The sequence below is a fragment of the Cyclopterus lumpus genome, chromosome 4 (assembly GCF_009769545.1).
Source record: "Cyclopterus lumpus isolate fCycLum1 chromosome 4, fCycLum1.pri, whole genome shotgun sequence".
Taxonomy (NCBI): domain Eukaryota; kingdom Metazoa; phylum Chordata; class Actinopteri; order Perciformes; family Cyclopteridae; genus Cyclopterus; species Cyclopterus lumpus.
In genome coordinates this window covers 763,016-776,069 of record NC_046969.1, presented here as the reverse complement: position 1 = coordinate 776,069, position 13,054 = coordinate 763,016, and the positions used below count along the sequence as shown (strand labels likewise).

Below are 13,054 nucleotides of genomic sequence, written 5' to 3'. Positions count from 1 at the left end.
ATTTGATCGCTTTGGAGACCGATCCACTCCATCAGCATCGCCGCCTGCAGAGGGATGGACCGGGCCGGGAGGGTGACCGCTGATGTTTCCATGGCGATGCACTCCTGCCCCCGTCGACATTCTACTGCTCATCGCCGTGGCGACCTTTATCAAGGGATAAATAATTCCGCGCCTGCCCGTGCACACGACTAACAAGATTGTGTCACCTGGCCGAACGTGGCGAGAGCGGCGCTGACCTTCAGCCCTGACACGCCACAAGACATCCCACTGGGAGAGAGCCCACACCAAAGGGTTCCTGAAGACATCCCACTGGGAGAGAGCCCACACCAAAGGGTTCCTGAAGACATCCCACTGGGAGAGAGCCCACACCAAAGGGTTCCTGAAGACATCCCACTGGGAGAGAGCCCACACCAAAGGGTTCCTGAAGACATCCCACTGGGAGGGAGCCCACACCAAAGGGTTCCTGAAGACATCCCACTGGGAGAGAGCCCACACCAAAGGGTTCCTGAAGACATCCCACTGGGGGAGAGCCCACACCAAAGGGTTCCTGAAGACATCCCACTGGGAGAGAGCCCACACCAAAGGGTTCCTGAAGACATCCCACTGGGAGGGAGCCCACACCAAAGGGTTCCTGAAGACATCCCACTGGGAGAGAGCCCACACCAAAGGGTTCCTGAAGACATCCCACTGGGAGAGAGCCCACACCAAAGGGTTCCTGAAGACATCCCACTGGGAGGGAGCCCACACCAAAGGGTTCCTGAAGACATCCCACTGGGAGAGAGCCCACACCAAAGGGTTCCTGAAGACATCCCACTGGGAGGGAGCCCACACCAAAGGGTTCCTGAAGACATCCCACTGGGAGAGAGCCCACACCAAAGGGTTCCTGAAGACATCCCACTGGGGGAGAGCCCACACCAAAGGGTTCCTGAAGACATCCCACTGGGAGAGAGCCCACACCAAAGGGTTCCTGAAGACATCCCACTGGGAGAGAGCCCACACCAAAGGGTTCCTGAAGACATCCCACTGGGAGAGAGCCCACACCAAAGGGTTCCTGAAGACATCCCACTGGGAGGGAGCCCACACCAAAGGGTTCCTGAAGACATCCCACTGGGGGAGAGCCCACACCAAAGGGTTCCTGAAGACATCCCACTGGGAGAGAGCCCACACCAAAGGGTTCCTGAAGACATCCCACTGGGAGGGAGCCCACACCAAAGGGTTCCTGAAGACATCCCACTGGGGGAGAGCCCACACCAAAGGGTTCCTGAAGACATCCCACTGGGAGAGAGCCCACACCAAAGGGTTCCTGAAGACATCCCACTGGGATTTATTACAATAAAGCAGTCTAGTTGTGTCTCTTTGTAATGTTTCAGATGTCTCGGTAGCAGTTCAACTATTTGAGGCCTACTTTTTTTTTAACAAAAGGCAAATATGACAGAGCAGTCATAGTTTTGCGTCCTCTCTATGAATTATTAACTGACATTATAAATGCATACCGGCTTCCCTTGAGAGTTTCCTCTGTGTTTTACTACAATTCAAACAGCGTAGTCATGTTTTCAGATGAACCGTGGTTGGACCTTTCCCATCGCTGTCCAACTCTTCAGACCACAGCTGTCAGACCGTCGGCTCCTATCTGAAACACCACTTGATGCTGACGTGACATCGCACGACTGACACTAAATAACATGGGAGCTGAGCGTGGAGTCATGTGGAGGTTTAACATCCACATGCAGGTGATGATACTTAAACAACAGGACAACAGTCATCAGCTGAAGGTTTTACAGCAGCACGTGAGAATGAGTCTTGATTTGACACCAGCGAGACGCTCACAGCTCAGTAGCAGACGGAACGACTCGTCGCGCTGGTGATTTACGTCTCGTGTTGACAGGCAGGCGTCTCGTGGGCCTGAACACAAACAGCCCCATCACTCAGAGTGACGGGGGTCTTTAGGCGCTGTTCTGACTCATCCGTCTCCATGCGTCAGACTGAGGATGCAGACGTTTTAAATATTCACTTTACGTCATAACATCCTGGTGCTTAAAGTCAGCAGTGGAGATGCACATGTAAAGTGTGTAATGGAGGAGGAAATAAATCCTGTGCACAGTCTCTCGTGTTTCACCTCAAGGCAGTTCTGTCCTGGTGCCGGAGCGTCCTTTCCCAACCTCTGCTTCAGGACTGTATGTAGGTTCACCCCACACGCAAATGCTGTTAGAATTTTCTTTTAAAAAAAGAGTTCATTTTTCGTATATTTAAAGCTAGGGTTCCAACATTGGAGAAAAGTATGCGTGTCCACGGGAAACATCCAGCCCAGTGCTGCCAACTCCCTTTCAATGAAAGTATCGAGCAGCTACAGAAAGTCTCAAAAACATTTTGTAAAATGTAATAGTTTTTACATTTATTAAGACCGGTCTCATTTTGCTTTATGGTCACATCATTTCAGTCAAGTTGTTTACATGGTGAAGTAGGCGAGGATGAAGAGGAAGGAGGAGGAGGAAGAAGAGGAAGAGGAAGAAGAGGAAGGAGGAGGAGGAAGGAGGAGGAGGAAGGAGCAGGAGGAAGAGGAAGAGGAGGGCCAGCAGAGTTTAATCTGAGTCCCCGTCCTGCTGCATCCATCCCTGCTGCGTGAAAGCTCAGTCCTGCAGCGGAGGAGGAGGAAGAGAATGAAGAGGAAGAGGAAGGAGAAGGAGGAAGAGGAGGAGGAGGAGGAAGAAGAAGGGGAGGAGGAAGAAGAGGAAGAGGATGAGGATGAGGAAAAGGAAGAGAAGGAGGAAGAGGATGAGGAGGAAGAAGAGGAGGAGGAGGAAGAGGAGGAAGAGGAAGGAGGAAGAGGATGAGGAGGAAGAGGAGGAAGAGGAGCAGGAGGATGAGGAGGAGGAAGAGGAAGGAAGAAGAGGAGGAGGAGGAGGAAGAAGAAGAGGAGGAAGAGGAAGAAGAGGAGGAAGAGGAGGAGGAAGATGAGGAGGAGGAAGAGGAGGAGGAGGAGGAGCAGGAGGAAGAGGAGGAGGAAGAGGAGGAGGAGGAGGAGGAGGAAGAAGAGGAAGAGGAAGAAGGAGGAGGAAGAGGAGGGCCAGCAGAGTCCCCGTCCTCAGCTCCCGTCTCAAAGGGACGGTCGTTACACCTCCAGTAGGTACAGAAGAACACGACCACGTCGGCGTTGAGCTGGTGTCCAATGTGTCAGTAACCTTTGGATTCTACTCATCCTTCCCGCTTCATTTTGGACCGGGCTTAATAATCTTCTGATATACTTTGGACCGAGTCTGAAGACCCCTTTTTGAAACTTGTAATTTCCAGATAGAATTCAGATGAAATGTGTTGGGCCAGATATTCAACACACAGTTGGAGAAACAGTCACGAAAGGCAATCGACTGGCTTAGTGGACGTGGACCTGTCCAAACGGTGTCGTTCATGTTTGGGCATGAAATGACTACGTACCGTTAGTTTAGGCAACAAAACCACGATGATAAAAACCCTCATTATCTTGGTACCATAAATCCTCTACCTAGTCAACTTTTTAGATATTACATAAGACTTCATTAGCTCTGAATAATGGATAATATCACATCCTAATTGACACAAAAAAAACTATTTTTCATATGTGTTTACAATCACGGTTCTCTTCCTCCTGGAAGCTTCCAGCTGCTGCAGCATCAGGACAGGAGTGACTTTACCCGCTTTCAGCTCTCTGATTCATTCTCTGCTGCTGCCGTGACCCAATTTAAACACGGGGATCAATAGTTTCATTTGATCGAATCCAGACAATCAGAGGAATTGATGGCAGAGAAGTCACAGAGGGAATGAAGACGGAGCTCCCGGCACTTTACAGCTCAATGGCCACCGTGTGAAAGGCACCATCATGTTCTGAGAAAAGAAAACGTCTGACCACGTAAAGACGGAAGGAAAACCGTACTCCTCCTCCCCTCATCCCACTCAGGTTCAGGCAGCATTTTAATTGAAAAGACTTTCTGCTCAACAATCCCTTCACGTCCATCCATCACTCCCTCCCCCACCTCTCCGCCTCCCTGCGGAGAAGAGCACCCCCGTCATCAGTGACTGTTCTGTCTGGAACAGCCGGTTGTTCTACCGCCTCCCGTTGACGCGCTCGCTGTACGGAAACACCAAAGGCCACGTCGGCTTTGGCAGCCGGGGGCGCATTGTCGCTCCAGTGCTTCTTCGTTCCTGTTGCTTGTTTTGTGTTTCCAACAGCCCAAATGCAGAGGAAGTTATAGACGAGGCGCTCTTTCAACCAGTAGTAAACTCTACAGTGTTTAGGCCGACTGACACTCTGACGAAGAGGACCCTCCAGGACCCGAGACATCAACCGGTGGAGCCTTTGCGCATATCGCCCTCACGCAGAAAGGGAATCTGACTGTCAGCGTTTTGGGGTTTCAGCACCGCGGTGCAGCTGGCACGGCCGAGAGAACCGCGGGAGGCAAAGGGCGAGCGGAGCCGGCACACGGTCACGCCTCCCTCTGTTAATTAAGGATTCAATGTCGATCTGGATTATTGCAGCAGAGTGTCCTCTCAACTGTGTGTGTGTGTGTGTGTGTGCCCCCCACTGGTTAGCTCAGTCATCGCCATGTCGAGAGGCAACAGCATGGCTCCCAGGCTCGTATTCAGATCTTTTAATCCATCATTCGACCTCCGAAATCTCGCAAACCAAGTCATGTCGAAGATGTTGTATGAACGGGAAGCAATCTATTATTTTCCACACAATATTTAAGTTCATAAAAGGTACGACACAGAAAAAGCAGAGTCTGCAGAGCTCGATTGCTAGGCCTACCTAAACATAAATAAAAAAGCCTACCTGAGCAGGATGAGTTTCACCTTGGGGGCGGCGCTCTTAATAATGGCCGAGGCGTTCTGGTGACTCCGCCCATAGAGAACCTGGTTGTTAATCTGACAGGAAAACAGAGATATGATGATTATTAGACAGATTTCTGTGAAACAGTCTCAGGCAGCATGAAATATCATCACGGTATAATCACTGAGGGGGGGAAGGGGCTTGTGTGATCACGAGTTATTGATTTAGAAAATTAATACACATAAATATTACAAATAATAATAAATCGTTGAAGTTAGTAATAACAATGAAAATAATATGAAATATATCTTTTAATATGTAGCAATAGTCATAAACAGTAAGGAGTTAATCATTATAATAATATTAGTGACAGAATATCTGACCACAAAGACAATTCTTCTGCGGTAACTCTTTTCCCTGATGACAGTTTGATGATTCTCCAAATTTAACACCTCCAAGGTCAACACACACACACACACACACACACACACACACACACACACACACACACACACACACACACACACACACACACACACACACACACACACACACACACACACACACACACACACACACACACACACACACACACACACACACACACACACACACACACACACACACACGGTGTAATTGAAAGGTCATTGAGCTGTGAGGCCATAAACTACAGCAAGTTAGAAGCGACCAGCACCTCCAAATGTTCATCAATATCTCATCTACACACACTTCTTTGATTACAGTATATGGATTTGTGCACTAATGTGTCTTTCATCTACGCAACTATCTCTGTGTTATAGTGTGTGTGTGGGTTAGGAATTGTCCAGGCTTTCCGTGGCTGAACCACCATTTTTCATGGAGCCTCTGACACTGCTATAATGAGAGAGAGAGAGAGAGAGAGAGAGAGAGAGAGAGAGAGAGAGAGAGAGGACCTCTGTGTTTCTCTGTTTATATGTGATGCTATAAAAGTTGGGCTTTGTGATACAAGCCAACAGGTATAATCTTGATTTTCATCATTTATCACTTTAAACTATATATCTTTTTTCTTAACTTCCATGTTCACGACGAGTCAGCAAGAATAAAACATGCACCCGAATCATCGCTGCAAATAGTGAAAGAATGTTCGACCTTAACAAGCTCACAACTGATCACCACGTGTTGGCTTTGCAGTCCTGAGTGTTGAAGATGGTGCTACATTACCAATCAGACGATCACTAAAGGTGCGATTCATCCTCTGGGGAACATGAATGCCTGCACGTTTCAGGGCGATCCACCATCGAGATGTTCTTACCTCCAGCAGCTCGTCTCCGACCCGGATGAGTCCGTCCCGAGCCGCCGGCCCTCCCGGATGGAGCCCCACCACAAAGATGCTGAGGCGGGACCGATCCCGGTTTCCTGCCAGGCTGAGACCCAAACCCTGCCGCTCCTTCTCCAGCTCCACGCACAGCAGCTCCCCCTGCAGGTCTCCATAACGCTCACACCAACGCTCTGCAGGAGGAGGAGGAGGCTTAACGAGAGCAGAAGTGCTTCTATGTGTCAGGCAACTGCGTATATAGACACATGTATACATGTTTTGAATTGTTATTAACTATTCACATCATTTATGTGTAAGTAAAACATCAGACCTGACTTAAACATTGCTTTATTAACTTTGTAAAACAAAATATAACACAAATACATAGATATAAATGTATGGAATTTATGTTAAATATATTAAATAATAAATCCTAACAGCAACTTGGTAAGAAATCTTCAGAATTTGCATGATTTCAATTCAAGTGTAAACCTTATTAATGCAGCGATATTTTGATTGATTTCAAATAATTGACAAACCAATACCAGATCTAGCTATTTCAATAAATGTCGGCCTGATATGCAATATCGATGCATTCATACTCGATAGATACTCTATTCATCCCCAGGGATGAATAGAGTATCTATCGAGCAGCAAGCATGTTTACAATATATACGATACAATAAAATAAAATAGCAGGGCAGGACTTATTACATTTAAGAATTGAAATAATAAAAGGTGTATACAGTGTATATAAAGTATATAAAGGGAAAGCTGATTTATTATAAAGTCTAATAGCAGAGGACAGGAATGTTCTCCTCCACCATGTCCACATCCTCCTCCTCCTCCTCCACCATGTCCACATCCTCCACCTCCTCCTCCTCCACCACCATGTCCACATCCTCCTCCACCATGTCCACATCCTCCTCCACCATGTCCACATCCTCCTCCTCCACCACCATGTCCACATCCTCCTCCTCCACCATGTCCACATCCTCCTCCTCCACCATGTCCACATCCTCCTCCTCCACCATGTCCACATCCTCCTCCACCATGTCCACATCCTCCTCCACCACCATGTCCACTTCCTCCTCCACCATGTCCACATCCTCCTCCACCATGTCCACATCCTCCTCCACCATGTCCACTTCCTCCTCCACCATGTCCACTTCCTCCTCCACCATGTCCACATCCTCCTCTACCATGTCCACTTCCTCCTCCACCATGTCCACATCCTCCTCTACCATGTCCACATCCTCCTCCTCCACCACCATGTCCACATCCTCCTCCTCCACCACCATGTCCACATCCTCCTCCTCCTCCACCATGTCCACATCCTCCTCCACCATGTCCACTTCCTCCTCCACCATGTCCACATCCTCCTCCACCATGTCCACATCCTCTCCCAGAACTCTCAGCGGTTGTGGAGCAGTCGTCTTCCTCCTGAAGTCCACCACCATCTCTCTGGTCATGGACTTCAGAGTCATCCACCACTGTCCTGTACTCTACTTCCTGTCCATCCTTAATACTCCCGACCACTGCAGAGTCATCAGAGAACTTCTGCAGATGACCCTGAGTTGTACTGGGAGTCAGTGGTGTACAGGGTGAACAGGAAGGGAGACAGAACAGTTCCCTGTGGGGCTCCAACATCACAGACCACCGTCCCAGACAGCACACGGCCCAGTCGGACATACCAAGGTCTGCCTGTGAGGTAGTCCGTGATCCAGGAGACGGTGGATGGTTGACCACCACCACCCGCAGCTTCTCACTCAGCAGCAGTGGTTGGATGGTGTTGAATGGAGAAGTCAAAGAAAGTGATTCTCACAGAGCCACCGGTTCCATCCAGGTGGACTGAGCTCGTTGCAGCAGGTAGATGATGGCGTCATCCACTCCCACACGATGGTGGTAAGAAAACTGCAGAGGATCCAGTGAAGGTGAACCAAGACCAGCCTCTCCAGCACCTTCATCACATGGGATGTGAGGGCAACTGGTTGGAAGTCCTTGAGGACCGATGGAGTTGACTTCTTCGGAACAGGGACCAGGCACACTAACACAATTATCTAATATTAATATCTAATATCAACAATCCTGTTTTCGTACAAACATCTTGAGTTGACTGATAAGAGATGAGAGAGAAATGGGGGAGAGAGAGGAAGAAGAGGAGGATTTAAGAGGTGAAGAAGAAGTGAGGAAGTAATCACATAAGAGAGAGAAGAGAGAGAGAAAAGAGGGAGGGAGGGAGGGCGAAGAGAGCAAATGGAAGAGAGGAAGATGAGGCTCAGCGGGGGAAGAGGAGACAAGCGTCTAATTTAATTTGGTGTCAAACAACATGCAGCTTAACAGTCCGTGAAATAAACAAGAAACAAGAAACGTGAACGAAATATAAAAAAACAAGATTTCAAACATCATTTGGTCTGATAGAAGATATTCATTTAGGAAAACTTAAACGTGGCGAAGATGAATGCTGAACTCTTCCGTCTTCAGCGGAGAGATCACATGGTTTCTGACCTTTTCATTGAAAAGAAAAAAGCTTAGATAAAGGTTTTGTTACTTTACACCTGGGATTTAAAGGTCACTGCAGTTCTATGGACACTGCAAGGACGCAGATCAAGCGGTTTAGTGGCAGAATGAAGTAAATCACCTCAAACTGGAATAAACAGCTGAGTGCTGCCTCTATTAAACTGTCATTTACAGCATATATTGAGATATGGTTTCAAATTGTACATTTCCAGAGTTGCCAAGTACATCTATAAATCTAAATTGCTCTACGGGGCCAGCAGAAATCAATGTTGGGACAGTAAACCTTAGAGGGCAGATGAAGGTTGTAACATGAATTTGATTAGTGTTCAGCAGTGGGGGAGTAAACATTCAGATTCTCTACTGAAAGGGGTCATATCTTGGTCATGTTCAGGTTCATACTTGTATTTTAGGTTTCAACTTGAACATGTTTCGGGTTTTTTTTCATACCGTCTGTCTGAATATACCTATATTCTCCTATTATTGAAATAAGTAAAAGTACTAATACCACACTAAAAATACTTGGGCTTTGCAAAAATATCAATATAGCTTACTATTGAAATGCTTTTTCCAAATGATAGTATATTGATATGTCCGCGACTACTATCACATACAAATAACATATTTTTTAACCGGAATAAAAACAAATTGCCTTTAATTCCTGTGTGTGTAAAACAACCTCCTCCATCGCTTCTGTACCTCGACTGTAGAACGGCACTATGTGACCCCGACTCATTCCTACCGACACATGATGGATGTAGCAGAGCGCGAGCAACCCTGATGTGGGACGACCCTGATATGTGCCACCATACGCCACCATCATATGTGCCACCATACGCCACCATCATATGTGCCACCATCATATGTGCCACCATCATATGTGCCACCATACGCCACCATCATATGTGCCACCATCATATGTGCCACCATCATATGTGCCACCATCATATGCGCCACCATCATATGCGCCACCATGCGCCACCATCATATGTGCCACCATCATATGTGCCACCATCATATGCGCCACCATCATATGTGCCACCATGCGCCACCATCATATGTGCCACCACCATATGCACCACCACCATGTGCACCACCATATGTGCCACCATGTGTGCCACCATATGCGCCACCATGTGCCACCATATGTGCCAACATATGCGCCACCATGTGTGCGACCATGTGTGCGACCATGTGTGCGACCATGTGTTCCACCATATGCGCCACCTTGTGTACCACCATGTGTGCGACCATGTGTTCCACCATATGCGCCACCATGTGTACCACCATGTGTGCCAACATATGTGCCAACATATGTGCCACCATGTGCACCACCATGTGTGCCAACATATGTGCCAACATATGTGCCACCATGTGCGCCAACATATGCGCCACCATGTGCCACCATGTGTGCCAACATATGTGCCACCATGTGCGCCAACATATGCGCCACCATGTGCCACCATGTGCGCCAACATATGCGCCACCATGTGTGCCAACATATGTGCGCCAACATATGCGCCACCATGTGCCACCATGTGCCACCATGTGCGCCAACATATGCGCCACCATGTGTGCCAACATATGTGCGCCAACATATGCGCCACCATGTGCCACCATGTGCGCCAACATATGCGCCACCATGTGCGCCAACATATGCGCCACCATGTGTGCCAACATATGTGCGCCAACATATGCGCCACCATGTGCCACCATGTGCGCCAACATATGCGCCACCATGTGCCACCATGTGTGCCAACATATGTGCCACCATGTGCCACCATGTGTGCCAACATATGTGCCACCATGTGCGCCAACATATGCGCCACCATGTGCCACCATGTGCGCCAACATATGCGCCACCATGTGCCACCATGTGCGCCAACATATGCGCCACCATGTGCCACCATGTGTGCCAACATATGTGCCACCATGTGCGCCAACATATGTGCCACCATGTGCGCCAACATATGCGCCACCATGTGCCACCATGTGCGCCAACATATGCGCCACCATGTGTGCCAACATATGTGCCACTATGTGCGCCAACATATGCGCCACCATGTGCCACCATGTGTGCCACCATGTGCGCCACCATGTGCGCCACCATGTGCGCCACCATGTGCGCCACCATGTGCGCCACCATGTGCGCCACCACAGCACTAGAGCCCTACAGGCAGTAACACAAGTGGTTAATAGAAACTGAACCTGGAGGACATAAATGGGAAGGATCCAGCCATAGTGACAGGCAACTTTACTTTATTTCATACGTTTATGGCATCTACGCGTGTTAAGAGTGGTCAGTGACACAATAAGAAAGGAATACAGTATATTGTATCGATATATCGTATAGTGACACGTTTAAATTTGGTGTAGACATTAATGAATTGAAATGACGCTGCTGATATCTGATGCAGTGATGCTGGTTATGATGAGACAGAAGGCAAAAAATAAAAATATATACAATTGATGTTTTTTAACTTCTCATGCACATGACATAAATCACAAAAACAGTTCACATCATGTTAACATCAGCAGAGTAAGAGTATTTTTTTTTGTGAGAGACAGAATGAGGGTGAGAGAGGAGGAGGAGGAGATGAGATGTCGTGTTAGGTGAGATGATGAAGATACAGAGAGAGAGGGAGATAATGATAACAAATGTAAAGCGAACGATGGAGCGAGGCACGGAGGAGAACCGTTGAGTGAGATTGATGGAGACACACACACACGCAAGTGCAGCCGGAGGTGTGTGTGTTCGCCTCATCCGGTCCGATCCTCTACAGTCAGGGTTGAGTGTTTAATTCCCTTGAGCAAGGCACTGACTGACACATGGTTCATCGTGGTGGGTTTTCAGGCTGCATGTTTTCAGGTGTTTTGCATATCTGAGTAATTTAGTAAGAAACTCAAGCTGCAAAATGCATCCTTCATGACGATATGTTGCTCTGGTGATGGAATGAAATGTATTAAATACAATCATTTTGTGGTTACTATATTATCTAATTATAAAAATGCAGATTTCTCCTGATATTCTATTGCAGTTAAAGCCAGAGTTAAAGCCAGGATTGGTAATCTTAAAATAAATAAATTATACAAGCCAAAGACCCAGCCCTGTGTTGCCCACTCTTTTCCAATGAAAGTAGCATTACCTCCAAAAGTTGCTACATTTTGCAATTAATTTTCTCAGTTGGCAACAATGACAGTCCAGCCTTTCAGGCCTACTCCTAAAGCCCCTCCTCTAAGATTATCATTGTGAATGTAAACGAATATGGATGTCAAAAAGTTTTACCATTTCAAATTTGGAAATGCCTATTTCCATAACTGTTGCCGGTGTTCCCTGTCGGCCTCACATCGTTTTACCATCCGTCTCTTGTCCACTAACATGATACACGGTTTGCCCATCGTCTGCCTGATTCCATGTGAATGCATAATAACTAAACCTCACAGTTTCGCCTGAAGTGCCCCCAAAAATGAAAAGAAATGCCTCTCAAAACGTGAAAAAAAACTACCAACCTGGCAGGAGTTGGACACTAAGACATCAAAAACACACTAAGTTGAACTACAAACAAAAATAATCCTACCAATACTATAAACACCCATCAAACTATAAAGTTACACTGAAATAATCTATGCTAATAGTACAATAAAAACTAATAATAATAAAATAAACCTCTCTCCACAGTCTGCAGAGTCGGGACATGTTGGTGGGAGGGGGGGATATAGCTCACCTGGCTCCAGATCAGCCAATAGCAAAATGTAACTTCCATAGCTGCGTTTCAAACCAAAACGTGCATTCTCTCTCCTGACCACCAGGGGGCGGCGACTCTGGTTGTATAGAAGTCTATGCTTCATGTGTTAAAGCTGCATTCTCTCCTGACCACCAGGGGGCGGCGACTCTGGTTGTATAGAAGTCTATGCTTCATGTGTTAAAGCTGCATTCTCTCCTGACCACCAGGGGGCGATTCCTCTGGTTGTATAGAAGTCTATGCTTCATGTGTTAAAGCTGCATTCTCTACTGACCACCAGGGGGCGACTCCTCTGGTTGTATTGAAGTCTATGCTTCATGTGTTAAAGCTGCATTCTCTCCTTTGACCACTAGGGCCGACTCCTCTGGTTTTATAGAAGTCTATGCTTCATGTGTTAAAGCTGCATTCTCTCTCCTGACCACCAGGGGGCGACTCCTCTGGTTGTATAGAAGTCTATGCTTCATGTGTTAAAGCTGCATTCTCTCTCCTGACCACCAGGGGGCGACTCCTCTGGTTGTATAGAAGTCTATGCTTCATGTGTTAAAGCTGCATTCTCTCTCCTGACCACCAGGGGGCGACTCCTCTGGTTGTATAGAAGTCTATGCTTCATGTGTTAAAGCTGCATTCTCTCTCCTGACCACCAGGGGGCGACTCCTCTGGTTGTATAGAAGTCTATGCTTCATGTGTTAAAGCTGCATTCTC

General features: G+C 47.4%; 1 protein-coding gene across 4 annotated transcripts in view; it reads right to left on the bottom strand.

The window, feature by feature from the left end:
- The window catches only part of patj (PATJ crumbs cell polarity complex component), a 139,205-nt gene that overhangs the window by 40,441 nt on the left and 85,710 nt on the right, over positions 1–13,054 (bottom strand). For all 4 annotated transcript variants that reach the window (XM_034529891.1, XM_034529892.1, XM_034529893.1 and 1 more), the window contains exons 30-31: positions 6,090–6,286; positions 4,802–4,893 (exon numbers count right to left, since the gene is read on the bottom strand). In XM_034529891.1, the coding sequence (XP_034385782.1) occupies positions 4,802–4,893; positions 6,090–6,286 (289 nt within the window). The remainder of the gene's footprint in view (positions 1–4,801; positions 4,894–6,089; positions 6,287–13,054) is intronic.